Source organism: Aspergillus eucalypticola, assembly GCF_003184535.1.
Source record: "Aspergillus eucalypticola CBS 122712 chromosome Unknown BO83scaffold_1, whole genome shotgun sequence".
NCBI lineage: Eukaryota > Fungi > Ascomycota > Eurotiomycetes > Eurotiales > Aspergillaceae > Aspergillus > Aspergillus eucalypticola.
The window spans coordinates 399,820-427,323 of NW_020290275.1; the positions used below are offsets into that span (position 1 = coordinate 399,820).

General features: G+C 50.3%; 8 protein-coding genes across 8 annotated transcripts; 4 read left to right on the forward strand and 4 right to left on the reverse strand.

Moving 5' to 3' along the window:
- Nucleotides 1–550: 550 nt before the first annotated feature.
- On the forward strand, nucleotides 551–3,026 carry BO83DRAFT_394674 (uncharacterized protein; the record flags this gene model as incomplete). Its single annotated transcript, XM_025533028.1, has 3 exons — nucleotides 551–701; nucleotides 752–1,119; nucleotides 1,170–3,026. 3 exons carry the CDS (start codon nucleotides 551–553, stop codon nucleotides 3,024–3,026), a joined length of 2,376 nt encoding a protein of 791 aa, XP_025393163.1.
- Nucleotides 3,027–3,672: 646 nt separating this feature from the next.
- On the reverse strand, nucleotides 3,673–5,103 carry BO83DRAFT_302376 (uncharacterized protein; the record flags this gene model as incomplete). The annotated part of the gene is made up of 1 exon (XM_025527148.1): nucleotides 3,673–5,103. One exon carries the CDS (start codon nucleotides 5,101–5,103, stop codon nucleotides 3,673–3,675), a length of 1,431 nt encoding a protein of 476 aa, XP_025393164.1.
- Nucleotides 5,104–5,481: 378 nt separating this feature from the next.
- On the reverse strand, nucleotides 5,482–6,375 carry BO83DRAFT_413141 (F1F0 ATP synthase subunit delta; the record flags this gene model as incomplete). Its single annotated transcript, XM_025534463.1, has 6 exons — nucleotides 5,482–5,514; nucleotides 5,571–5,660; nucleotides 5,725–5,813; nucleotides 5,923–6,053; nucleotides 6,145–6,167; nucleotides 6,244–6,375. The coding sequence occupies 6 exons, from the start codon at nucleotides 6,373–6,375 to the stop codon at nucleotides 5,482–5,484; spliced, it is 498 nt and encodes a 165-aa protein (XP_025393165.1).
- A 1,112-nt stretch (nucleotides 6,376–7,487) lies between these two features.
- Nucleotides 7,488–8,220, forward strand: BO83DRAFT_422202 (60S ribosomal protein eL29; the record flags this gene model as incomplete). Its single annotated transcript, XM_025535026.1, has 4 exons — nucleotides 7,488–7,494; nucleotides 7,634–7,685; nucleotides 7,986–8,088; nucleotides 8,185–8,220. The coding sequence occupies 4 exons, from the start codon at nucleotides 7,488–7,490 to the stop codon at nucleotides 8,218–8,220; spliced, it is 198 nt and encodes a 65-aa protein (XP_025393166.1).
- A 633-nt stretch (nucleotides 8,221–8,853) lies between these two features.
- Nucleotides 8,854–10,396, reverse strand: BO83DRAFT_328299 (uncharacterized protein; the record flags this gene model as incomplete). The annotated part of the gene is made up of 2 exons (XM_025528152.1): nucleotides 10,113–10,396; nucleotides 8,854–10,055 (listed from the first exon to the last, which is right to left on the reverse strand). Exons 1-2 carry the CDS (start codon nucleotides 10,372–10,374, stop codon nucleotides 8,854–8,856), a joined length of 1,464 nt encoding a protein of 487 aa, XP_025393167.1. The 5' UTR covers nucleotides 10,375–10,396.
- Nucleotides 10,397–10,611: 215 nt separating this feature from the next.
- On the reverse strand, nucleotides 10,612–12,509 carry BO83DRAFT_328301 (NCBP3 domain-containing protein). The gene is made up of 2 exons (XM_025528153.1): nucleotides 12,141–12,509; nucleotides 10,612–12,068 (listed from the first exon to the last, which is right to left on the reverse strand). Exons 1-2 carry the CDS (start codon nucleotides 12,282–12,284, stop codon nucleotides 10,785–10,787), a joined length of 1,428 nt encoding a protein of 475 aa, XP_025393168.1. The 5' UTR covers nucleotides 12,285–12,509; the 3' UTR covers nucleotides 10,612–10,784.
- Nucleotides 12,510–13,960: 1,451 nt separating this feature from the next.
- Nucleotides 13,961–16,796, forward strand: BO83DRAFT_373995 (putative glycosyl hydrolase). Its single transcript, XM_025530096.1, has 3 exons — nucleotides 13,961–14,256; nucleotides 14,315–15,272; nucleotides 15,350–16,796. Exons 2-3 carry the CDS (start codon nucleotides 14,390–14,392, stop codon nucleotides 16,432–16,434), a joined length of 1,968 nt encoding a protein of 655 aa, XP_025393169.1. The 5' UTR covers nucleotides 13,961–14,256; nucleotides 14,315–14,389; the 3' UTR covers nucleotides 16,435–16,796.
- An 8,526-nt stretch (nucleotides 16,797–25,322) lies between these two features.
- On the forward strand, nucleotides 25,323–25,705 carry BO83DRAFT_422206 (uncharacterized protein; the record flags this gene model as incomplete). Its single annotated transcript, XM_025535027.1, has 2 exons — nucleotides 25,323–25,350; nucleotides 25,401–25,705. 2 exons carry the CDS (start codon nucleotides 25,323–25,325, stop codon nucleotides 25,703–25,705), a joined length of 333 nt encoding a protein of 110 aa, XP_025393170.1.
- Nucleotides 25,706–27,504: the final 1,799 nt, after the last annotated feature.

Below are 27,504 nucleotides of genomic sequence, written 5' to 3' on the forward strand. Positions count from 1 at the left end.
AGGCTGACGGGCTAAACCGCAAATGGAAAACAGTTGTTGCGATGAAGCGGCTTGCTTGCCCCAGCCTCAGCGGCATTCCAGCCTGCATCTCGATCGTTCGGCGGTTATCCGCTTCCCTGTCCCACGATCCGTTCATCTGCTTCAGTGCTGTTCTTTCTTTCCTTTCAAGTGGTCTTCAATCGTTGGCTATACAGGCTGGTGTCCTACCACGCTTCTCTTATCCTTGTCACATCATCTTACTACCTAGCCCTCCCCCACCCTCCATCTATACCTATCACTCACCGCTAGCCTCTTGTTCCTCAAAAGATAAACAACCATTGCAACGCTGGGCTCGGTCGCGTTTGAGCTTCTGCGATCGAATTCCCCGGGAACTCAAGTTGACGCCACTGCTATCGATTTCATTCGGCCTTTCCCATCAGCGCATGGTGCATTCTTCGGAGTGGGGGATCTCGCTAGATCTCCGTCGGTAGTTCGAACATTCCAGTGTCAATGAGATCGGGAGGAATTCACGTCGATCGGAACCTATAAGAGCTCAAGGTCTTCAGTAACCATGGCGGTCGACTCTGGCCTCTCCGCTGCGGGGAGCAGTACTTACGCTTCGAATACACTGCATGTCGGCGATGGAACATGGGACTCGGAGCGCGACACATTCCTCCTCCCTAATCTGATGGGTATCAACTTCGACACAATGCGATACAACGGTAAGTAAATTTCTGGTTCTATGTCGCACAAAATTGCTTACATATGTCAGGAATGGGAAACCGATTCAAAGATATGCCCGAATACCATACCCTCATAGCCGTTCACGGTATCATCGCTACAATCGTCTTCCTTTTCCTCGTCCCAATCTCTGTCTTGATCATCCGATACTACTCTCGATGGAATCCTTACTGGGCTTTCAAACTGCACGTCTGGTGTCAGGTCCTGACATTATTGCTGAGCACCGTTGTGTTTGTGTTCGGCTGGTTCGCTGTCGGTCCAAAAAGAAGCCTGACAAACCCGCATCACGGTATCGGACTTGCAATATATGTCCTGGTAATCTTTCAAGTTCTGTGGGGCTGGCTTGTCCATAAGATTGAGAGGAATAGGAGAAGTTATCATGTTCCCTTGAAGCTTGTTGTATGTTGTGTGACCGTTTGGTGTCCTGCCCAATAGCTAACTCACGCCAGATTCATCGATGGATTGGACGCGCCCTCGCAATCCTTGGTCTCGTTCAGATACCGCTGGGCCTCACCCTTTATGGCTCGCCTAAGGTGCTCTTTATCCTCTACGCGATCGTCGCCTTCATCCTTCTCGCAGTGTTCTTTGTGCTGTCATATCTATACGACACAGAAGGGTATCACATGGAGGGCGGCGGATACGAAAGTCGGCTCAGCTATGTCTCAGGGCCCTCAGCTGCCGATGACCATGGCCATAGTAACCTCGGGCCCATGGCTGCCGCAGGAGCGACCGGGGCCGGCCTAGCTTCGCTCTTCAGGCGTCGTTCCAGAGGCAGACCACACGATTACGACGAATCGCATACCAGCTTCTCAGACGAAAAGCTTTCCGACGAAGGCCCACGGCGTGGTGGCAAAGGGAATTTACTTCTAAAATTAGGCGCAATTGGTGGTGGTGCCTGGCTCGCAAAGAAATTCTTCGACAGAAGACGCGAACGAGACAATGACACAGAATCTGGTCGATACAGCAGAGCCCATACTCGGAGTGATAGCATGACCGAAGAAAGCTTGAGTAGACTGGAAGATGGACGACGACCGGAGCCAACAGCGCATACTCCTCTCAACCGTCCGCCGAGCAGGCCTCCCAGCAGACCCCCCAGCAGGCCCCCAAGCAGACCACCAAGTCGACCTCTTAGCCGTCCTCAAAGCCCAGGCTCGTCGTACCTTTACAACAGCACCTATCTCTCTGAAGCTCCCCGTCGCAGGCCATCCCACGGACTCCGAGACGCCCTGCTCGGAGCAGGGGCATTTGCAGCGATCAAGGGTTTCTTCTCACGCCGCAAAGGTGACGCAGAACAACGTCGCGTGGAAGACATGCGCCGTCGGGAGATGGAAGACGAGCGGCTAGCGCGGGCCAACAGCAAGCGACGCTACCCCGGAGAGGGCTATTACCCAAGACGCGACAGGCCGGCATCATTCACAGCTACGGACCTTTCATCAGACTTCTCCCGGCCACCCCGCGGTCCGCCGCACGGCGAGTCCATCGTCTCAGCCGCAAGACCCCCAATGGCATCCGGAGCAGTAGACGGAGCACGCTCAGACATACCACCGGCACCAGGACCACCCGTTCCGCCACCGGCAGCCTCAGAATATCCCGGACCAGCAGCATCTACGCACGGCCCCACGGAGCTCGCCTCAGGGGTAGCAGCCGGAACAGCCCTCGGTGCTGCATCATCGGCACATCGCCGTCGCAGCGCCAGCCGTCACCGAAGCAGCAGCCGACCCAGGAGTAGCAGCCGCCACCGCGACCCCATCGCATCTCCCCCGGTTTCCGTCAAAGTGAAAATGCACAACGACGGCCGCCACGTTACTCTCCGAAGACTAACGGACGAAGAAGCCGCCGCCAGTCGCGAAGCAAGACGAAGAGAGCGAAGGAACTCCCGTCGTCGCGCCGGCAGCGCAAGCTCACTATCCGGAAACGAAGGGGGTTCGCACGACCGCTGGCGCCGTGTCGAGGAGCTAGAACGCCAGCAACAGGAGCAGATGCAACGAGAGCAGGCTGCTGCTGCTGCGGCAGCTTCCTCAGCTTTCCCGGCAACTTCCGCCGCTCCATCATCAAGTATGCCTCCTCCTGCGACGTCAGCTTACTATGCACCACCGCCTCAAAACGGGAACGGGGGCTATATGCCGCCTCCCCCGCCACCCCCTGTGCCATCTAGCCATCCTTATGGGACGGGGAGTATCGCGTCTCCGGGTACGTTTACTGGGACGGAAGCGAGCGGGGACTACGCGAGCAATCGTCGACGAAGACGCGCGGAGAGAGCGCGTGCTCGTCAAGAAAGACAGCAGCATGGTGTGGAATTTACTTGATGAGAAGGTATCTCCTGCCGTATCCTTGACGTCTCTTCTTTTTCTCCTTCTTCCCCTGTATAGCAACCTTGATGATTACATGCCCCTTTGCTCTTTGGTGTTTACTTGCGTCCCATGAATCTGTTTCTTTTGATTTTACCCCCCCTTCATGTCAATCTTGAAATACGTTATGATGTACAAGTGCCAATGACTCGCTGTCTCGGGTGTTGGTTTTTCTGGAAACTACGCTTCGTGCTTGTTGAAGATATTTGTGCTCGGAAAGAGCTTCTTGTCTGGTGATGTCCGGTAATGACGCTATGAAAGCAGCCATACAGAACGGTTGCAATGAGCAAGGGAATGGATATGAATTGCTGGTTTTGTTTGGCTATTGGTTTATGATAAGATACTACTATGAGGAAATGCACAGTGCTTAGCTCATAAGCAGTAGGAGTCGGTGCTCCTTGAGCTGTGGTTTTCTCATTTGTCTCTCCGATTCCTGCATATAATGGTCGCCATGTCGTTCATATTGTGCTGCATTCTTGTTCTTTAGTGAAAATTAAAAATTGATGTCTTTCACGTCTGAAGAGTACCATCAGTAGCAAACTACCGAGCGCCGTATTGTTCTCAATCATACATCGGCTGAGCAAGACATCATTCAGTCCATTGATCAAGGAGCCGCATGTTGGTCTCTTGCGCTCTGGGTCGTATCAGACTCCCTTTGGTGAATGGAGAAGTTGACGCTGAACCTCTCTAGTACATACAATACTGGAAGTCCGATGATTCTCACACAGAGGTGCACAAAGCTAGCCACGACTTTTCTGCGTGTCAAGCTCCACAAAACGTTACATAAGCCCAAGATAAGCCGCATAGCGAGATACGGCATTGTAATATCGGCCCGAAAGAGACGGGTGGAATCATATGAAGAAACAGGTAGGTTGAGCTCTTGCCCTTGGGGTGTTTCAATAGACTCCGACGCGCTTGGGTTTGGCCATGGCCAAACGAAGCTCACAATGAACTCGTATGATGCAAATCCGGAACGTGGGTGCTGAAGTGGTTGCTGTCCAACCAAGGTTATACTGATAACACCTCGTTCCTTTGGCTGTAACAGGTGAGAAATCCAGCTAAGTGGCTTCCCAAGCCAGTTCCCCATGCGCTTCAGGTTTGGCTCTGCTACCTCTTGGGGGCTTACCAAGGCGGTACTGGGGTTTCGGACGCATGTCTTGGTAGACTTCGACTTAGCAGTTCTTAAATCCTGGCGCAATGGCAAGCCGTCAATTGAAGGCAAGGGGGCGGGGAACGGCTGGCTCAGATTGTTCTTGACGAGGTAAGGCTTTGTGCCACGTTTGACAGGCCGGGACAGGAATCGGGATGGGCCGAGCTTGAGGTCACTCCAGGGTCCTCTGTGTCGCTTGCCGATATCATTGTTCATACCTTCTAGCAATATTGATCGGTTGGCCAATCGAATGCGAGACCTCGAACAGCCCTGGGGAGTGGACAACTGAGCTCTGGTAGGTGCTAGCCATTTGTGATCCACGGGACCGTCTCTCAAGGCAGGCATCGGATTCGGGGTTGCATTCTCAAATGCCTCGGAGCCGGCAATGTCAAGGTGTGCTAAGAATCGCGGTTTAGGAGGTCTTGGCGGTTTCCACGCTGATTTAGCCTCCATGGGACTGCGACTATTGCGTTCGGATAAGCTTTTCTCATTCAATATAGCGAGGGTAGTGTTTCCCGGTCTCGCCGGAGACGGAGTATCTCGGTCTGATTTACCGCAAGGTCCGATTGTGCTCTCATACCATTTTTCAAAAACAAATGCATCATTAAACAGGTCGGGTGTTCCTTGGCGGTTGGCAGCGTCCTTATCAGAGAAAGTTTCCAACATCTTGTATGCTGAGGTTGACGGGTTTGTCGGGTGTTCTTTATCCACCTCCATTGGAAATATGTGGAAAGCGTCAGTATCATGAGAATAGCTGCGGGCCATGGTTGGGCGGGCAGGACAATTCTCAGGGTGTTTATACTGGAGTCGACTCGAAAAATTCTGGGGATTGTCCGATGCCTGGCAGGAGGGATATTCCGGATCACTGGACTTGGGCTCCTGCATGATGGAAACTGGCTTGGTGAACGCAGGCGGCATCATAGCACTCTAGATGTCAGTCGTCTGCTTTTTTCAGCGTCATTTAGGAAGCGAAAGAGGCCAAATCAAGCCGAAATTAAGTGTTGGCAAGACAAAGAGGAGCAGAAGAGGAAGGGAAAGGAAGACGAAAGCAAAGGTCTCTCCTCGACTAAGTCGGAAAGAGCAACCCAGGCAGGCGTGTAGCCGAGAAAGGCATCAGCAACCAGTTCATCAGCCAGACTAATTTTCAATATTAGCTATTTATGGGCCTCTGCCCCGAAAACCAAGCAAATAATGTTTCATGAGAATTGCTATAATTCTACAGGTTCAAAGTTGAAGTCGCGAGTGGATATGTACATCAGGTATCTATTTGAGGACGGCCTGCAGGCTCTCCAGCACCTGTTTTTGGTTGTCAGTCAGAATGTTCGGGTCGTGTTTGGTAGTGTCTGTCTTACCTCAAGCTCAATCTTAGCCTCAGCAATATCCTGCTCGCTGCCGCTTCCGTTGGCAATCTTCTGGGCCTCGGCGATCTGGGAACGGACGTTCTGTGTTGAGGGTGACGGATTAGCACTGCGCAGAGGACAAAAGCACGAATCGGTTAGAACCTACGTCAATGCTGAATTCCTCGAGAGGGAAACCCTCGACGGCGTTGATGCTCAGCTGGGAGTCGGGCTGGACAACGGCGAAACCACCAGACACTAAATTTATGAGCAGTCATGTCAGTCTTGTCCTAGACACGATGTGTAGCGGCTGATCTGAAGACTCTCGGCCCGCGGCACAAATATCAACACGGTTGGTCGGACGTACGGAAGAACTTCTTGCTGGCACCACCCTCCTCGACGATCTCAACGAGACCGGGCTTGAGCTGCTCAATGGAGGGGACGTGGTTGGCGAGAACACCCATCTCTCCGGACTCGGCGGGGATGTTGACCTGGACACTATATGGGAAAGGTTCGTAAGTATGGGGCGGTCTAAGGTGAAGGTGGTCGTGCAATGCTTTCGACCTATTCGGATTGCGAGGCTACATACACGCCGGCCGACTTGAAGATGGACTGTTGAAAGAATAAATTGTCAGTATCAAACACTCATGCAGGTGCACAGAGGCGCTCAACGGAATCGGAGGCGTACCTGGTGAGGAAGGGTCAGGGAAAGCTTGATCTTGTCCGACACAGCCTCGGCGTAACCTCTGCGCTGGAGAGGAACGCGGAAAGCGGAGGGACGAGCCCTGAAGGCAGAGCGAGCGAAGCGGAGAGAGCTCATCTTGCAATGGACGAAGGGGGTGGGTGGTGATAGTATCCCTCTTGAACCTGAGTTGGGAGTTGCAAAGGTCGAAGTCGGATGCCGGTTGTTCCCTAGCGGCTCGGGCGGTCACGTGGTGGGCCACGCGCCAACAGAAGACCGCCGTACTCGGTTGCTGCGTTGACCTGCACAACGCTGGACTCCTTCTTCTTCTTCTCCGGTTATTGGCTTTGGGTGTGGGGAGATCGCTCTCTGCTGAGGATGTTTAGCTTTTATCTGTCTGCATCCCGGCCGTGAAACTACCATCTGGACGTGGTCGTTGTTAACATGATTCTTTACAAGCATATTTAGCTACAATCCTACAAACTGGGATGGTCGAAGCAATCTAGGCGCGTAAGAGGCTAGGAGATAAGACAGCCATTATCAACATCACCACTGTCATACCGAAGGTCATTCAACCAAGTCCGCATGTATCCATCACTGGGGCCCATGTTAATGTCACGTGACATCCAGCTGTCAACATTTCCGTCATCGTAACTATGGATCCCACATCCATCCACACTATTAATCTCGATTCGACATCAATTGGACAGGGCTTGTGTTTGCCTGGATATTCAACAACATGCTTTCTGCATTCCACATCTAAAGCTCCGGTCAATGTGTGCTTCATAGTCATGCATACTACGCAGGATTTCCCCAGCATTGACTTCCTAGTTAACAGTCGGCCAAGACGTTAGTCATCAATCACGGGATTGTTTAGTGCCTCAGGTATCAATGCTATCCCCGACATTGACGATGCGCCACCATCTCCACGAAAGTATTCAAATAGCAAGCAGAACCTAGCATTGTAAACAAATCCATGTAGTTAGCAATCAACAATTCAATAACAATCAAATCTGGACCCTAAGCCAGGACAACCCCCCCGGCCCAAGCAGTAGCTAGAGAAGTAGGCCTACAGTAGTGAAGAGACACCAAGACGGGCAGGACGCTAGCCGTGCTCGGTAAGCGAAATCCCACAGAAAACCAGCCCTAGCCGAACCTGCCTTGGGGACTCTGGCCTTCCGCTCCGTTCAGGATAACCTCACCCGCCAACTCCTCGTCAACCGTCTGTTAGTTGCGACAAATCCGACAAGATGGCGAGTACGTGTCACCCCTTTTGCTCCAAAATGTTCAAAACCCCGTTATTTTTGCATTTCCCGTCTCTCTCGGACGAAGAATGCGATTATCGACCATCTTAACATCGCGAAGAATGATGTATCGCTGACATGAATCTCTACAGAGTCCAAGAACGCGTCTCAGCACCACAACAGCCAGAAGGCTCACCGTAACGGGTGCGTATAATATGCCGATTTTCCTCCTACCTTTTTTATCTGTTCCATACACGAAACGCCCGAGGACGAATACTGCGATGTTGGATAGAGGACGATATATCTTCGACAGATTTGAGGTTCAGCGAACGGGAGAAGGAAGAAGAAGAGGATAGATACTCTGGTCCTGATGATGGAGGATATCGACCAATATCCAACATTCGACATATTCGTCCTCGGGAATCTCGACACACAACAGCTACAACGGAACCGCTTGAGATAGATCGGAACACTGACCATCGCCTTCTTTTTCCAAATCAACAGTATCAAGAAGCCCAAGACCCACCGTTACCCCTCCCTCAAGGGTGTCGACCCCAAGTTCCGCCGCAACCACAGACACGCCCTTCACGGAACCGCCAAGGCTCTGGTACGTTTTTTTTTTCTCTATGATCGATCTAACAAGGAGTTTCTCGCTTGTTGGGCGAAGCCGAGAAGAATGACCCGACACTAACAACCCGAACAGAAGGAGCGCAAGGAGGGCAAGCGCGAGATCGCATAAATTACTTCCAACTAATATAGAAACGTTTTAAAAGAAATGAAAGCGATTTGAGTTGGTTGATTTGCTCTTATCTCTTTTCCTGTGTTTCCTACATGTGACCGACAAACGACGACAAGAGCAAAGCAAAGCAAAGCACCGGTTCGAGAGAAGATTCTACATTGGGCTGAAGGGTATATTACCCCGCAAGAAACCGGGTTTGTCACATAAAGCAAATGGATACGGTTCTCTAGCGTTGCTTTTTCTTGGGCTTCATTTATCCCCCGTGGCCGGTGGTTCATTTGCTTTTTTTGACTGACGTTGCGGTTCTCATACCGTAGTATGGTTGGTTGATGATGTTGAAGTTGGTGTTGATGAAACAGGCATATGTGTGTACAGCTTCGTGCTTATTTTCCCATGCGCGCTTGCTGAAGGATTTATTTTACGTGCCGAGAGAAGATCCCATGCCCTCCAATTACCAAACACCCTTTGCTCTTTGCTCTACCATGGCGAGAGGGTGCATGGACGGAGGGCTACATACTACCATACCATGTAGGCCTTGTAGGTTTTGATGATGAATTGAATTTACACTATGATTTCTGTTTATCAAATACACCTCAATAAAAAAAACTCGAGCTATTTTCTTAACTATATAACTCACTCAACCTTCCAAACAACCAACCTCTTATCAAACCCCCCACTAACCAACCACTCCTCCCTCTCACCCCCATCAACCCACCCCGCCCAAAGCGTCCTAATCTTACACCCAACCTCATGCCCATCCTTCAACAACGTCACCACCCTCCCCGTCTTCACCTCCACCCCTCTCACAACCCCATCATCCCCATTAACCCACACCCCCGAGCCATCCGGCCTCCACACGACCTGCGGCGTCGAGTACGCCGTCTGCGGCGCAAACGTATTCGCCTGGATCAAGATCGCCGCGTCCTCGCGATTCTGCAGCGACAGGGCAGCGAACGCCTGCGCCGCCTGCGTTGCTGGCTCCTGTTCCTGCTCCGCCGAGCCGGTCTCCAAACTCTCCGCTGAGGGAAACAGTAACCGCACAATCATGACCTTCATATGCGGAAGAGTTGATGTTGCGATGGCGATGAGACCCGGGTCATGTGGGCTGAGGGCCAGACAGGAGGGGGAGAAGGCGACCCAGGCGTTGGAGTGCGGGGCGAGGTTCTGTTTACCGATCAAGGGGCATTCGTATCCGGTGGTTGAGTCTGCCGATGGTTTGACATGGTAGTAGTAAAGATTGCTTGAGTCGCGGCGGGAGACGAGGAGGATTAGATCCTGGGGGTTGTCGATGTGGGTGGTGAAGAGGATGGATTCCGGGTTGGATAGTAAAGGGATGGAGGCGATGGGGTCGCCGATTTGCGTAGGGGCTTCGTCGTGGATTTGCATGCGGTAGAGGAAGATTTTGCAGTCCCAGCCTGCGGTTGCGATCCAGATTGTCGTAGAGGTGGAAGTGGTGTCTGCTCCGTCGTTGTTGTTGTTATTGTCCTCCTTCTGCTCGTAGGCGATGACTTTGACGGCGTATTTGGCGTGGTCTTTGCGGCGGTCGATGATTTCTGCGCCTTTTTGCAGAAGAAGTTGGCCTGACATATTGGTCATGAGGACGTATTTTCCATCTTGGATTGGGATGTACGATAGAATCGGGGCTTCTGATGTGCCCGTGAATGATTGGACGAGGTCATGGCCAGGAGATGTTTGGAAGAGATGGAGGTGCCTGTCTGCGCCGGTGGCGATCAAATATGGCTCTGCTTGTGCATCTGGCCTTTGCCATGGCTCTACGGAGCATGCCAGTAGGTTTGAACTGGTTGGCGTTTGGATGATGTTGGGCTTGCTTGGTGCTGTGATGGCAGGTGAGTTTCTAGTTTGGAGCGGGGCATGGAGGGAGTTATACATACCTGGAACGCTCCAGACATCTTTGTCCTTGTCATTGTCACCGTATCGCTCAAAGTTCTTGCTTTGGTCGAAGGCTTTCTTCTCCTCGAGTACGTTCTCAATGGTCCAGTTGCTCGTATTGTCTTTGCCGCGCTGTTCTCCCGTATCGGACGGGAGCCCCGCTTCTTGCAGGAAAGCTTTTAGAGTCTGCGTGTAGTTGTTTGTCCGTAAGAAACGGGCCACGAGGGTGCTGGCTAGTGGGATGTTTTGCGATTGGGGTGGCATCTTGGAGGTTGGGCTGGGATTGAGCGACGGAATGTTAAGTAGTAGTTTGTCGAGCGATACTAATTGGGGGAAAGATATACATCGGGCTAGTAGCTTCATGGCTCCACTCGGACCAGATCTATGTTTTTGACACCATTGACACTAAATTGAAAGTGGCCTGCTCAAACAGGCCGACTGGGCGCTACATTTCATGAGGATACCACATTTAGTAGAGAGTCAAGATGTTCTCATTCGTAGGCTGAAGTACAAAAGTATAAAAATATATATAAAAAGAAATATTGGTATCTTTTCACACCACCATCCCAGCAAAAGCAGAATGACAACCAAAGAGAAACCAGTCAGGCAAACATGCACATAACGACTTGACATGTTGCTCGCCAAAGGTCTAACCCAAAACTAAGTGCTAGGCCTCAGCTAAACATGTCCTCCGCCCTGCGTCGTGGCCCTCCTCGCCCCTCGATCTTATCGGAGAACAGCTCCTTGCCGGCGTTCGAACCGTACTTCGAAGGGAACAGTTCACGTACAGACGATCCCCGTCCTTTAATTGATATGCCATTTGCCGCACCGCGAATCGACATCCCCTGATCCTGCCTTGCTGCCCCGCGGATGTTGAGGCCGCTTGTCTCGGTCGCCTCGGGGAAAAGCTCGATATCCCGCTTACGGCGCGCAGGTTGTTGGTCATGACTTCCATCCACAAGAGGTACTGAAATTCTTCGCGAGAATAGATCTGCGGTCTCGTCCGCAGCATCGATTGCGTCTGACCGGCGATGGTTGCTAACCTTTTGAGGGAAGAGTTCTTTTGCAGTTTTGTTGGGAAAGAGCTCTCGCGTTTTCGCATCGCTAGCTTTTGCACTTGAAGATGGGAAAAGCTCCTTGCCTTCATTGCGGCGACCGAGCTGCGGCGACCGGTCGCGGAACCGTCTGCGATCCTGCCGCTCATCCTCAGCATATCCGCCTTCCATCAATGTATCCCGACCGGGTGACGCGCTACGGTTGCGAAGGCGACCAGACAATCGTCCTTCTTCCTGTGGAAATAGATCGCGTCCCCCTCGCCTTCCCCGCCTTTCGCGACTGCGGTCCGACGAGCGATCGCGGCTTGCTGGCGTGTCATCGTACATATTGGCACTAAAGCTCTCGTCTGCATCGCGGTCTCTCCGGCGTTGCAGTTCTCGACCATCAAACCGTCTTCGCCTGTAATCCCCGTCACTGACATCTCCACCTCCCGAGCGTCGTCTGTCGGCGGCGAATTCTCGTCGCAAGCGTTCCCGAGGATCGTGTTCAGGGTGCATGAGGTAGAACCGACTGGCTTCGTGCGCGCGGGGCTTTTTGCGATCTGCCTTGACAGCTGACCGAACCTGGAGGACAGAGTCGGGGTGCGTAGAAAGAAGCTTCGCGGATCGTAACCGTAGAGCAGGCAACGCAGATGCATCCTCCTCCTCGCTAACCTGCGTAAAGGCTGACAGAGCTTGGAGACCAATCTCCGGCGAAGAGTATAGGAGGTTTGCCGATGTGTCATCAATCCATTCAACGCGACTTGGCTCCTCCAGGGTGAAGTGTTCGACAGCAAATTGTTTGATGTTATCCGTTGTCAATTCGTCTACACCGCGTATATGAACCTTTTCGTACTGTGCCTCCTCATTAAGAGGGTCGATGTATTCATCTTGAACAGCTGTCGTTGCCACGAGGGTTTGTTCCTGGACAGTTCGACGAAGATGTTAGACGTGAACAACTAAAATTCAAGATAGATTAGGCAAGAATGATCTCACAGTCTCAATTGGCTCTGTTTCCGGAAGGGGACCAAGGTCAATGTCCATGTCAATATCCATGGAGGCGTCCATTGTGTCAGCGACTGGGGCAGCGTTGGAGGCGTCTAGTTGAAGAGAAGGCTGTTGCGCGCTGGCTACCTCCATTGAGGGAGGAGAACTCGGTCGGAAGATGCGGGTATTTGATGTTATGCCCAAGCAAAGTGAGAAGCAAAGTAAAGTAGCTTTAACAAAAGCTCGATGGCAATGAAACAAAGAAGAAGAGGGGCGGCGAGGAGGCTGAGATGAGCGTAATGTGAAGCCGAAAGGAAGCTGTCTTCTACACCGCCCGGACCAGTCGCCGGCGGAGTTTCGCCGCTGCCGCTGGCGATGATGTCGATGCTCTTTTTGTCACTTCAACTTGATGTCTCATCTGAATCTCAACTATCAATTAGATCTCAGAGAAGAGCGTGCTTATTTTTCCTTCTTTTTTTCTAAGTTTATATTCACGGGTTCCATAAAGCAGATTAGACTGATTAGACTGACAAATAGCCAAATTTGTCTATGACGCTTGGTGGTGACCGGCGCGACAATGACGACGTTCATGTCAAGCAACACATGGCTAAAGCTTTCGTTGAGCTGTTGGTCACCGGTGTTCTCTTGGTGACTCGGAAATAAAGCATGGCATGCTTGTAAAGTGACAGTACCAGATGAGACAAGATTGATTGACTAGTCTGGACAAGAAGCAACATTCTCAGCATCAGAACACCCTTCCGATCCTATCATGGCAATGGTTTTAGCCTTAACAGATTGAAAGTCAAGTGTCATGAAGCTGCAGTCGAACTCTGATACAAGGAAGAGCCGTGGTGGTAACCAATCTGATCATGTCTTACTGAAAGCTTCATGGTCTATTCGCATCACCAATTGTTATCGCCTCACTCGATGATACTTGTGGCGTGACAAAAGCGAGCATAGTTTTTCCTGTGGTCTCGGTTCTCATCCAGGAGAAATTGGTCCCATACTTCCAGCTTTATCGTCCTTCCACCTAGCCCAATGATGCGACGTGACTGAGTGGTCTGCTTTCCGGGATAATGATCTGCCCTAAATGCTAGCAATAAATCAACCCACTGATGGCAGTCTCATTTAGCTTTCAAGTGGTACGTCAAGCCACGTACTACCCTAGCAGATGGTTATCAGACGGTGCCTCAATTCCCAGGTCACTTTCCTACTCTGTTTCACCGTTTGATGAACGGTCAGACCTGGTTAAAATCCGGGGTTACCCCCACCGGGGCTCCGGAGATGCGGTCTTCGATCATGTGGGAGCCATTGCTTCTGGTTATGCTGTCACTTCCGCCGTTGCCGTTGTCAAATGGCGAGTCTGCTTGACTGAATTAGTGGGCTTGACACCTGATCCGCGTAGGGCGCTGTCGCTTCGCACGATGATAATTAACCTCGCCGGATTGTCGTCCCGATGTTCCTGCTCTACTCTCCTACGGCGATATAGAATGCCCGTGGTGACTAACATGGACCATGAAGATGCAATTGATCAGGAATTCGGGCCGAACAAGATGGTATATTGATTTCCGTTTACATGTAGAGCCGTCCACAGCATCAACGGCCAACGCTGGCTTTTCTTTTCTATATACAGAGCTCTCGATTCGTTCCACCTTCTAAACAAACTGCTGTAAATTATCCTAATTCTAGCAAAATATTCAATGATGAATCGGGTCAAGACAGCATAATTGCAATCATGACCAGATGCAACCCTGTGTTGCCGCCTTCCCCGCTTCTTGTCATCTCGATTCTTCCCCGGAACTTCACCTCCTCACTACAGGATTGTGGCGGTTAACATTAGGCTATATTCCTCTATCCCAGCCCAACGAATCCCATTCGTGGACCCAAATGACTTCCGATCTCTTGGCCGGAACAAGTCACTCGCTCTAGAGCAGTCGTTTCTCTACGCTGCCTTTTCTACTGGACGAAGATGAATGGATCTGGTCGGCAGTATGCCCGTCGTGGCGCTGGTGACACTGTGACGCAGGCAGCGATGCGGCCCTAGCAGGATGCTGTGTTCATCTCCCAATTGGACCGCATCAAGTGTACTGTTAGACAGGTCATCGTGAGGGGCTGCAATTGCACAGCATGTTCAACCACCCCCCTCATTTCCACATCTTAACTGACGGGTTTAAAACAAATAGAGCCCTTCCCATACTCCAGTGGCCTTCAGAATCCACTTCCCTCGCATACCCACCCAGACAACACACACCATCACAATGCTCTACACCGAAGACAGCAAACTCATCTTCCGGTTCGACGATCACCTCCTCTGGATCCAGCCATGGGGCGACAATGCGCTCCGAGTAAGAGCTACCAAACTGTCCTCCATGCCCACCGAAGACTGGGCCTTATCCTCCAAGATCCCATCAACCGAACCTACCATCAGCATCGAAGAGCACAAAGACTCCAGCATCACCAACGGCAAGATCACAGCCAAAGTATCCCAACGCGGCAAGATCACCATCTACAACCACAAAGGAGACAAGCTGCTCGAAGAATATGCTCGCAATCGCAGCGATCTCAAGGACCCCAAATGCAGCGCACTGGAGGTCGAAGCTCGCGAACTGCGACCAATCTTAGGAGGCGACTTCCATCTGACCATGCGATTCGAGTCGCTGGACCCTAAAGAGAAGATCTACGGAATGGGGCAATACCAACAACCCTTCCTCAATCTCAAGGGCGCGGATATCGAGCTAGCGCATCGAAACTCTCAAGCCAGTGTCCCCTTCGCGCTCTCCTCCCTTGGCTACGGGTTCCTGTGGAACAACCCAGCTATCGGACGAGCTGTGCTAGGGACAAACACCATGAGCTTTGAAGCCTACTCTACCAAGATGCTCGACTACTGGGTCGTAGCAGGAGACAGCCCAGCTGAGATCGAGGAAGCCTATAGCAAAGTCACTGGCTACGTGCCGATGATGCCTGAATACGGCCTCGGGTTCTGGCAATGCAAGCTGCGATACTGGAACCAGGAGCAGCTTCTTGACGTCGCCCGAGAATACAAGCGACGAAACATACCATTAGATCTCATTGTCGTTGACTTCTTTCACTGGAAACATCAAGGAGAATGGAGCTTCGATCCTGAGTTCTGGCCGGATCCGGGTAAGTCCTTCTCATACACCTAGATATATAATTATATAAAACCTCATCGCCAACTAATTCACTCCTCCACCATACAGACGCCATGATCAAAGAACTCCAATCCCTAAACGTCGAGTTAATGGTCTCCGTCTGGCCAACTGTCGAAAACGCCTCGACCAACTACCCCGAGATGCTCGAAAAGGGCCTCCTAATCCGCCACGACCGGGGGCTCCGCGTATCCATGCAATGCAACGGCGACATCACACACTTCGACGCCACAAACCCGGCCGCACGCGCCTACGTCTGGAGCAAAGCGAAACAAAACTACTACGACAAAGGCATCAAAGTATTTTGGCTCGACGAAGCCGAACCCGAATACTCCGTCTACGACTTCGACCTCTACCGGTACCACGCCGGCAGCAACCTGCAAATCGGCAACATCTTCCCGAAAGAGTACGCGCGGGGGTTCTACGAAGGCATGGAATCGGCAGGACAAACCAACATCGTCAATCTCCTACGGTGCGCCTGGGCCGGGAGCCAGAAGTACGGCGCCCTAGTTTGGAGCGGCGACATAGCGTCCTCGTGGTCGTCGTTCCGCAACCAACTAGCGGCTGGACTAAACATGGGTCTGGCAGGGATACCCTGGTGGACGACAGACATCGGGGGGTTCCATGGAGGCGATCCATCGGACCCAGCATTCCGGGAGCTATTCACGCGCTGGTTCCAATGGGGGGCATTCTGTCCTGTGATGAGACTGCACGGCGATCGGGAACCCAAGCCGGAGAACCGGCCTACGGATTCAGGATCCGAGAATGAAATCTGGTCGTATGGTGAGGAAGTCTACGAGATCTGTAAAAAGTACATTGGGATTCGCGAGGAGTTGCGCGATTACACGAGAGGGTTGATGAAGGAGGCGCACGAGAAGGGAACGCCCGTCATGCGAACACTGTTCTATGAGTTTCCTGCTGATAAGAGAGCATGGGAAGTCGAGACGGAATATCTCTTTGGCTCGAAGTACCTTGTTGTGCCGGTGTTCGAGGCTGGGAGGAGATCTACCGAGGTATATTTGCCGGCTGGGGCGTCGTGGAAGGTTTGGGGTCAGGATGATGTGATACATGAGGGAGGGAAGGTGGTTCAGGTGGAGTGTCCGATTGAGACGATGCCGGTATTTGTCAGGGTTTGAGTGAGAGTCTCGTGGGATTTTTGTATTTGGGTTTGGCTGTTGCCTGGCGGTGATGGGATGAATTGATGTATTCGACAGGGGGGATAGGGTTGGATGTACCGACTTGCAAATTGTCAGAGGGAGAGATAAGTTCAGCCACTATCCACAAAAGTGAATCACAAATGCAATCTGTCAGCATGTGTACGTGATGGACTGTCTCGACACTCTCGTAGAAAAAACTTACAGTAGTGCTGCTACTGGAATATCGTGGCCACAGTGCATCCATCAATCCAGCAGGAAGGGAACAGAATCAGTAAGTAGGGAGGGGGCAAATGACAAATCCAAAGAGCGACTTCGATAGCCCTGTTTTTTTTCAATACTTGGGTCAATGGTTCATTTCCTTTCTTTTTCTTGCTTCATTTTCAGCCTCGCCAAGGAAAGAAAAGCAAGAAAGTGTTGCATGGATGGACTTTCGACGGCTGAATCTCATGGCAAAAGCGTGGCAACTATCGAATACTAGAGAAGTAGCGAACATTCTACAAGATGAGTCTGGAAGCTCTCTTCTTAGACTACTTTTCTTTCCACTTCGATCGATCGAGTGGCGACCAGGGTCTCCATGAAAATGTCCCTAGTAGCCCCCAAGCGTAGCCACAAAAATGAGCCCAGCTTAGCCACATTGCCCAAGGAATGGGTTTTTGGCAGGAAAAAGAGAAGGATATGTATGGCTCAGCCCAGCCACAGAGAGTGGATTCATCAATAGGAGGGAATAGTTCTTGGATCTGTAATAGGCGGAAACAGGGAAGTACGTGGGAATTTGTCCAGACTCAACAGAGTTTGTGAGTTCTTCCCTAGTTTCTTCCTTCTGCCCTTCCAGCCAAGAGACAGTGAGATAGGCCGTCTCACCGTTGGATATACGAACGGGATCGATTGGCTCCTAGAAGAAGTACCAATGTCACAAGTGGAAGTCTGTGCAGAAAGCTATGACTGCTGCGTCTAGTGAACCATAAAAATTTGGCAGCGAATCGAAAGGCCTCGCGTGGAGTTATGCAGCCATCTCAGCTCTCTGCACGCCTCAATCAGTTTTTTGAGCCACTGTAGCTCCGGAAAAGTTGGCTCAAAGAGGCCAGTGCAGTGCATATCATGGGTCTTGGTGGGCACCGTCGCATCGCTTGCTATCTTCACCTTCCCTTTATTTGTTCCTTCCCGTGCCGTCTGCCAGGTATACTCCCGAAGTCTTCCCTGACGGCTCGATTGGAGAGCCAGGAGCGGATCGCCAAAGAGGGGGAGGGGGTTTGCCTAAAGAGGAGTTGAGGGTAGTGGAGATGGCTTCTGACGGAGTAGTTCGTTATGGAGCCGTACGTAGACGCCGACTCGGCAAATGCACGGTCGTCAAAAGTCATCGTAGGACGGCTTGTGCAGAAGAATTTGCCGTTCCAGACCCTCTTTTCATTTATTTCTTTTTCTCTCGTTGGTCTCTCGGTTACCTTTGTGGGTTTTTTTTCTTTTTGCACAGAAAGACGGATTGAGGCCAAAGCTTAACCCTGGATCCTTAGGGACAAGTAGTGCGACGCCATCGTTTCCATCGTTCCTATTCTCAGTACCTCCCCGGGCTGATGTTAGCAAGCGATTGATCCATCCTGCCCCATTGTCAGTGGTGCGACAAACCAACCGATCCGACACTCCCTAGTTCCAGTTTCTGACCCAGATGTGCCGAGAATAGATCTGAGGGCTGCTACAAACTGGTAGTCTCCGCAGAGGACTGAGCATTTGACGGGAAAGAAGGGAAATTAAGGAAGAACGGGTGGCTCCAGGGCCATGGAAACGGACCAAGATTTAATCCTTCTTGGTGAGGGAAGCGGCCGCCGTTCCCGGGCACGCGGCTAGCTCGTGGGTTCTTTTTCTTGGTTGGATGAGGAGGACGGCACATCCACGGCTCCAATGGTCCTTACCTCAGCGCCGGGACTGAAGGCTGAATGGGTCATGAAGATTGAGTTTTGACCGGGTAGATTGGGTTTATTCGGGTGCACTGGCTTGGTCTGGTTGGCCCGGAGGCCCACTGATGTTCCTGCCACTCGCTACAGTCGGTAATCCGTGAACCATCCTATTGATGATTCACCTCTTGGCCCCAGGTGGCAGGGCCTCCCGTCCCAGGACGTTAGTTGTATGTTACTCTGATCACTCTCTGACCACCACCACGGGACCTAGGCTGCAGGTGCACACTCATCCGTTGGCACCGGTCATGAATAAACTTCTTTGACAGCGGGAGTGCCGTGGAGAACGAGGTCTGGTAACGGTTGGAGTAGAAGTACAACGGGCAGCACTGATGGTGATGATGATGATGATGCCAATACTGATGATGTCTTGTGATCCCCTCTAGTTACCAGCTGACAAGTATCGCTGGGAATGGAATCAAGACGGCGTGGGTGGTGGAAAAAGAGAGTTTCTCACTCGATTTGTCAGATCTCAGGGAAGACTCGAAGCTGGTTGCATTCCGGTCTCGACAAAAGTCAATAGTGCCGTCACATCACATTAATCTGCATTGGTCCAGAAATCCACCACCACCACCATCTTACCCAGACATGGAATCAAGGCGTCAGCTGCATTGGAGAGAGTTCACTGCAGCTCTGCCATGGTGGTGGTAACAGTGACTGGCCGCGTCAACACGATGTATCCGACCTCTAGGATGTGCGATGGAGTTCCCCAGAGTTTGTGGAAGGGGTAGTACAAGGAAAACCCAAGTAACTCCAGCTGAACACATTTTGTATACATGGATGATGAAGAAGGAGAAGAGGATGATGATGATGGGTCTTCTTGAGTTGAGGAAGAGAGATAGTTCCTTCCATCCTTCTACACCTTCCAATTCAGGAAATACCATAGGACCACAATGTGTATGTACCTCGCCTATGACGAAAGATATAGCATTACGCAACCAGCCATCACTCCAAGTAGTAGTAAACTTATTCTAGCCAACCATGTATAGTATCATATCAGTATACATCACTCATCCATCGTCATGGATACATCAAGTTCTCTACGGGGAACTACCTGGTTACTGTGGCAGAGAGGCATACCTAGTTCAATACCCGACTCCAGATGTATACATATGTATGAACTGTGGATAAGATACCGCGATAGTTACTATTCTGACGGAAGGGTGGTACTGGAAGGAATCCTGCGGTGTAGCCATGATGGCTGCATCATGGTGCCTCTATCCCCTTGTTGGGATTCGCAAGCGTAAAAGCGAAGCGGGGGGAGGAGGATGGTAACTTGGTGTGTGTGTGTGTGTGTGGCAGTGAAGGTAAACTGGTTTGTTTCTACTTGGTTACAGATACTCCGTACTAAGCGTACTAGATAGATACGGTATATCCATACAGTCACTAGCTAAGTAGTTTACCGCGCTGAAGTAAGGTAACACGACCCCCGGTGGGGATCCTGGTCAGCCGGGAGGACGGGGCACAGCACCTCCTTTGTCACACTAAACCCAAAGAGATAATCGGGGCAATGCCCAGCCGGGCATCTGGAAAGGATCGGGGAACCCACATGGTCCCCGAAGAGAAGACATAAACCCCGATCAGAGAGGGCATCCAATCACGGGCTTTCCTGCCAATTCTTGCTGCATCCTGTATGTACCCTTCCTTTCACATTCACCACCACTTTCTCCCTCACCCCTCCCCTCTTTCAAATTCTCCACCTCCATCAGATACCGCGCGACGTCATGGGTCTACCCATCTACTCCATACTAGCTAGCTAACGATGGAGTCCTTGGACTGGATACCACCGGGGATTGATTCCACATTCTCCGACATCAGAAGTGAGGTGAGGAGGAAGACATAGAATACATACACGTACCTTAGATCTGGAACCGCCCATCTCTCGATCCATCCTGGTTATCACGGGACGGGTTTGACCGTTTTTATGACCATGGATCAAGGTCCAGGCGACCCAGATGCTAGGATACGGAAAACGGATACAAAAAATAAATCCAGAAAATATAAAATAAAATCAAAAAAGAACAGTATGTGCCACCAAGCAAGGATGATAGGTTGAGAAGGATGCAACAACATAGTACGGACTCGACCTATCCTCGAGAATGTCTCAACACTAGTTAAGACGATGTAGGGTAACTTACAACCGCACCCTCCTGTTTACTATTACTGAATGAAGACAATGAATCCTTTACCAAAAAGTTCCCACGTACTATAATCCCCGATTATAATCATGCGCTGGTTCGAAATTCACGCAACCGGTATAAATCGACAGGGCATGTGTCGGGACTGTGGTACACAAACGGGGTCTACTGACTCGGTAAACGCATGGGAGGTAGGGAAAAAAGGAAGAATTAGAAAATTAAAAAAAAAAAAATAAATATTACGCGGAAGAATTATCAACTCAACAGCCATGCATTATCTCTACCATGATCCATGGAAGCGTCAAGACCAACAAAGGAAGAAGATGAATAGCAGTGTGGTAGCAAACTCCTCGTTGTCTCAATACTTATCGTCTTCTTTACTATCCTGAAATACCATTGGTTCCTCAACCCACGGAAAAAAGAAGACTCCCTAACTGACAGGCGGTGCTCGGACCTCCTGAGGTTCGCAGACTTGGAGGCCCGACAGTCAGGAAACAGCGGCGGGATGCGAGAGAGCCGTTCGCTCCACACTTCAACTGAACCCCCCCCCCCCCCTCCCCATACGGTGTCCTGCAGTCGGGGATCCCTGCCCATCCATCTTGTCTTGCTCTCTCACCCTCTCTCTCTCGTTACTACATTTCCTTTTGATTTGACGGTTGTACGACGTCCTGCAGACGCTGTGTGCGTATGTGGGTGGAGGTACACAAAGTCGGTCGCGCTCTCGCTTAGAACTTCACTGTTACATATTCTATTGACCTTCTAGTAGTACCCCGAAAAATTAATTTGATCAAAAATCCGCCTTGTATCCCCTCTCACACGAAAATCATATTCAACTAAATCAGTAGCGCCCAGTAGACAGGTACCAAAATTAACATCTTACACCCTTCAAAAAAAAAAGAAAAAACACTAATCGTGGAGCAACAGCTGAAGATTTAATATATTCAGTGGCCAGGCACTGCTGAATATATTCCTGATCTGGCAAGTGGCAGGGGAGATCAATCAAGGAATCCCGGGTGCTGCACGCTAAGGTATGGGTCAACCAGGGTTTATCTCAAATACTTCCCGTGTCTCTGATTGGCAACCCAAGGCCAAGGTACATCGGGGACCATCGCCGGGGTTAAACAATGTAGTTAGACTAGACCGGGCAAGTCAGAGTAGTCCTAGTAGGTGACTTAGTAAGGTGGTCGTAGCACTGTACATCATCGCTACTAGGATTCAGACTTCTTGTGTGGCCTCCCCCCTTCGTGATCAGTTCAATAGTACACGGCTTCCTTCTTTACTTTGCTTCCGTCCAGCTGGGTCTGGAGTAGTCGTGGTCGCGATTAAGATGGAATTAATATTTATTACTATTTATCCTTGATGTATGTAGTGATGGTACCTTACAGCTAGTCTATGCGGTGTTCAAAACAGTTGGATCGGTCATATGTATGCTAGTAGTACTCCGTAGTAAGTAGTTGTTCATCTGCCTCCGAAATATATATTTCTGCGGGCCGCTGTGGTGTTGCAAAAGGACGATCACACATCGAATTTTCTTGGTACTTTGTAACTAACATCTTTGACGAAATGACGTACGTATGTCGACTCCAGTACTTTTAGTAGTTTCTGAAGTACATTAAAAAAAATAATGGAGAGTTACTATTAGGACGTAGTAACTACTTAGTACTAACCGAGTGGGAAAAAGCAGCGTAAGTAAAGCGATGTATGGATTGTTCCCCGTAAGTAAGTAAACTATGTATGTATGTAAATCCGTTTGTTCGTTTTTTTGTACACGGTACTCCGTACCACGAGGTTAAGTAGGCAGATCGCAAGTACCCGTCCACATGGCAGGCTTGTAACCCTCCCACGACGTAGATGGCGTTTGACACCGCTCAGAGCCACCCACCTTTCCCCTGATTCCTTTATTGAAGTCAAAAAGTTCTTTGTAATATGGGGTCGTGGGGGACTTTGAGATCTTCTTGTGATACCAAGCGGGTTTTATTCTTAATTCCTTAAATCACCGCGGTAAGGCTAGATTATTTTTAATGTAAATCCGAATTTAGCCCAGGCGGGCGGGAGCATACGTTAACGGACGTTGTTGTTGACATGGATAGTATGGCAGGATTCGGGGACCTGGAATGTAAGTTGCGTAATAGAGGGTAAATGGTTGTATACTAGAGTAAGTATCTAACGTAGTGGAAATGTATTCCAGTTCCCACTAATAATTACTGGGTCACAACAGTTTGTTGACGGGATGCTTATGAGCGATTTGGTTGGCGGTCCGGCCCACAATATAATTTGGATTTTTGTTCAGCTTGTGTGTATAGTATGTGTGCGCGTGTGTCTTGTGTGGAGGCGAAGGCAAAGAGAGGGGGAAAAGAAAAATGACTAAAAGATCCAAAGAAGGAGAATGCTAGTTATTGTCCATTTGAAAAAACAAATAAAAAAGAACCTCGTTCAAGCATGGCTAAAACACTATGGCGAGCCGAGACCATCAATTACATTTCTCCAGATCGTACCTGTCAATTGCATTAATCTCGCCTCAATCAAGATTAATCTAAGTGCGTCTTCGTCCTTTTGACGAGGTCGCAATGGCCTACCGAGATCGCTCTTTTTCCCTAGACTTTCCCCCCTCCCAGTCCGCGATCATCATTACCTGGATGGGACTAGCCCCGCGCTTCCAGAATGACAAATACCTTATTTTGGCAGACCAATCAGCTGCTATTATGGGACAGTGGTTCGTCACGTCATGCAGTTCAGGTCCTCAGGGGTTCGTGCTTACTAGCCTGTTTAGGTCCAGTTTAGGAACCAATTGGTAACTGATACCTCAGTAACTAGGCTGCGGTACTACCAGTATGGCGGTATTGATGACAATTAGGCCCGAAACAGAAGTGAAGTTACACTCTAACCGTCCACACAGCTCTTCCGCTTCCATCCTTACTTTACAGGAAGTATGTTGTAGGTTTTTTTTCCATTGCGCTCTCCATGATTTGATGACGTTCAACGGCTTGACTCGTGGCACTCTCTTCCCCTGAGGTGCCTTCTTTTTCCCTTTCCCGTTGGTGACCTGTAAGCGAGTAACCTCTGTCAACCGCGCTTTGCTAAGAGCGAAAAAAAAATGGAGCTTTGAATTTCCGTTGAGCCGGTGAAGGTGACAGTTGGTTACCCACACAGCATTCCAGTAAGAGAATCTGTATGTCACCACTTCCGAAACGATGTAAGGCGGGAGAGGGGGACAATCTGTTGCTCTGTGCTGTAATAGAGTGTGTGAGAGCGAGCGAGTCTGTGACAAGACAAATCCAGCCAATACAAGTCGGATGACCCCGAATATTTCCTCCCCCTCCCCCTTCATCCGGAGAAAATCTTTATCAAATTCCATCGATTCGGGGGGAGGCTAGGCAGGGAAAATAGAAGCCTGGAAGATTTTCTCGGAGACGCCGATGGAGGGTGGTGGTGACCTGGAACAATAGTTACTGCAAGAAAAAAACGACGCATAGCAAAACATGGCGATGCCTTCATAGTTGCTAATAGTTTGGACGAGAAGAGTAGATGATAGACCTGCAGAGACGACTGCACGATGATCTGGATCCGATCGTCTTGAACAATTGACGAAGTTTATTGTTCCCCCCTTCCCACGCCACTGGGAATCGAGGACACACTACTTACTAACTCTTACCAGTTACCAGGGCCTTCGATTCGCCAAGCGCTTTACATCGCGCACAGAGTGATCAACCTAGATCGCCCAATCGCAGCAACGTTGTATCCGATCGAACAATAGTTCCGAGGGCAAGGTTTTGGGATGGATGGCAGGCGAACAATACTAGTAAACCCATAGTCTTGGATGGTTAACTTTAGCTTCTCGAGTGTGACCCCATCCATTCCCACCGCTTAGTATGACAGCGGGACGGTACCGGCGTGGTGAGCTGACAAGCACTTTACTCTGTCTGGCTTAGGAAAGCAGGTAACCCCTCATAAAAGGCATTGGTACTTTCCGTTGGTCACGTATCATTTGGAATCTTCCGACCTTCCCCGGATGATCGTGACCAAAGTCATCGTAGAAAGGACAATATACGGGGCTTATTTTTTTTAATTTATGTACGCACTCCATAGCTGCAGAGCAGGGTGAGGCTAGTACCTGGCTGGGAGGGCCATGCTCAAGGCGAACAGCCAATGACGAGGCAGAAGGCCACTCTGCCACATTGATGGGCAATTCCGAAAAGGGGGAACTTGAGGATTCCATGAGATCTATCATACTTCTGTTGCATTGCCTACAATGGCGAGTCTCGTCGCGGATCCCTCACCCGGATAGAACCCTGCAGGTCAACGTGAGTCAGGAACTTGTATCCTGGGTGCTGGTTGGATGAACCTGAGAGTTCTACGTACGTAGGAACCCATTTTTTCTCCCATCCATTTCCCCTTCTGATTACTCTATACGGAGAATGAATAGTGGTTCAGCGTTGAGCCCCAATTGAGCGAATAGTAGTAATCCACTGCTTAGTGGTTGTAGTAAAAGTAGTAGTACCTATCTGAGCCAACTGCACGGGCATCCACTGCGTTGTTCTGAGCCAATCGACTTCAAGTCCTTTATCTTCGTACCTGATCGACTTCGGGATGCAGTAAAAAAAACGACAATGAACCGAGGTGACGGGACAGCGATCCCGTGTCTCCGGTGCAGAGGGATTCAGATCGAGTGGGCTAGTAAGTACGTAGTAAGCATCTGTGTGTAAGAAAACGATAAAAGCGAGAAAAGATATCCGAGGCAATATGCCGTAATGATTGGTCACCTCAAGGAGTTATGACCAAGATGACTAACAACTCGGTGGTGAGAACGAGTCCGATCTTTGGTAATCTCTGGTAAGTGCGCTTGCCTTATGCCTGGCAGCCGGTAGCACCGGCGCGAAGGTACTCCGGCCCAGATTCGAGATTGCGTACGATCCCCATGTAGATCCCAACCCTACCGGGTATGAGACAAAGCCAAAAGATTCCAAATCTTCAAAGGGCGCTAGCCGCTCTGCACCAATCACTGCCCCCACTCAAACGGTTCATGTTCTGGGTAACGGCCCACGGGGAGTGGAGGAGGGATCAAGCCCGCGTCCGGTGCGGATGAGGGTTAGCGGCGGCCAATGGGCGCCACCAGCCAAGGGTGAGGCCAAAAGTAGGAGGGTTACGAATTCCTCCTACAACTGAGGGCTAACTACGTATTGTAGTAGAATCTAGTACTTTACTCGAGGGCAAAAAGTGGGAGGAAAAAAAGAGTGTTCATGGCTGGCTGATGGACATGGTCTCGAATCAAATTACTGCAAGCAATAGTAAATATGGTGGTGTGTTGGGGGAAGGAAGAATTAAATTTACCCAGTATTTGGTAGCTGTGAACAATGCGCAACAAGAATTGTCATCTCAATAGTAATAATCAAAGATGAAGTGTAATGTATACCTAGAGTGGACAAGCCCATGACTCGATCCTTTGCCTACAATGGCCCTTTTTGCCTATCAACTTGCCTGGGGGAGGAGGAGAAGGAAGAAGGAGGGGGATTGTGCGGGCGCCTGTCCACGATCTCGGTACACCTTAACGCCATTATGCAACCACTCGGGGGTGCTCTTTGTCATTTTTCCGCATCTTGCTCAAATCGGTAATCTACTTCCCTGTCCCCTGCTCTCTGTTTCTTCTTTCCCTCCTTCCTCTGCCCTCCGTCAGAATTTCTAATTCCGAGGTTGCCCGCCCCGCCTGACTGACCCATGGAAACCCATCCGGTCAGTATGACCACTCTATCCCTATTCGCCTACCTCCCAGACCGTTTCTGCCGCTCCCGTTTTCCTGTCAGGGCCTGAACTTTGACGAGCATGGGCCAGTCCATACGTACCCATACTTACCTAGCAGTCGAAACTGGATCTGGTGGATAGATCGCCTATGGTCTGCAGTCTGCCATAAGAAGCGGAAAAGGGCCGTGAACTAACCAACTAGGCTTGGGATCTTCCCGTTTAGTCGACGCCCGACTGATCGGTACCGTAGACTTGCTCGCACTTTTTCTCCCTCTTGTGTTTTGAAAAGCATCCACAAATTTCTAATTAATTCTCCCTGTCGTGCTGCTATTATTGTACGTTTCATCGCGCCTATCTGTCGGATCAGCTGAGCAGATGCGGAAAGTTGGAATTCCTCATCCATCCATTAATTACTATTCTTTCCGGTCAAGGCAATTAGTCTCTATCGAGAGAGTTTTGTCACCAACAGGATTAAACTATCAGCGATGGATGGGTAGATCAACCGCCCAGGATGTGATGTCCGAGAAACGCCGTAGTCAAAAAAATCACATTCTGGATAGCATGCTTGCTAGATGCCCTGTGTGGCACACCGTAAGAAGATGGCACTCGTGTCAACCAGGGTAGCCTTGCCACAGATACGATTCATGGAATGGGTTCCCCTGGACGTCTCAGCCTGCTTCTTGTCTCTTACACAATGTTCTTCGATACCGCAGTTCTTTGACAAAAGAGAGGAACGGGGGCAAATTAGTTGCAGAAAAAAGGATCAAGTCGACTGTAAAGTATCCATCTCTATGCCTCACCACGCCAGTAAGAACAGTATCATCCATGATCCCTGCTGCAACACCGTACTCTGGTAAGAATTAGTCACTACTAGGTTAGCACCTATACTAGGTATTGGATAGTGGCAAATCCTCTCCCCACGATCCGGGAACGCCAGCTTCTGAGACTGCTGCAACTGATCCTGATAGCTGCCCTGTTTCCTTTGTTCCAGCCCCTCCGTTGGTCGTGTGGTTGCTTTGCAATTCTTTCCTTCTATTCTCCTCCCCCCCCCTTCTCAATTGATCGGTCTGGATTACCCAAAAGAGATACTGCAAGAAGTTGCCCGTCAACCTCACATTTCCCCACTTTGACCTCCAAGGATCGGTTATAGTCCAGACACACATTGGATTAATTTTTATTTCTTATTTTCTTTTTGTCATCATCTAGCCCGCACCCGCAGTGCCTCC

What these genes read in the sequence shown, in the direction of transcription:
- BO83DRAFT_373995 (XM_025530096.1), top strand. Translation starts at nt 14,390, where the DNA reads ATGCTCTACACCGAAGACAGCAAACTCATCTTCCGGTTCGACGATCAC. An exon ending in TGAGTTCTGGCCGGATCCGG is followed by an intron (nt 15,273 to 15,349) that starts GTAAGTCCTTCT and finishes TCCACCATACAG; the next exon opens with ACGCCATGATCAAAGAACTC.
- BO83DRAFT_328301 (XM_025528153.1), bottom strand. Translation starts at nt 12,284, where the DNA reads ATGGAGGTAGCCAGCGCGCAACAGCCTTCTCTTCAACTAGACGCCTCC. An exon ending in AAACAGAGCCAATTGAGACT is followed by an intron (nt 12,069 to 12,140) that starts GTGAGATCATTC and finishes CGAACTGTCCAG; the next exon opens with GAACAAACCCTCGTGGCAAC.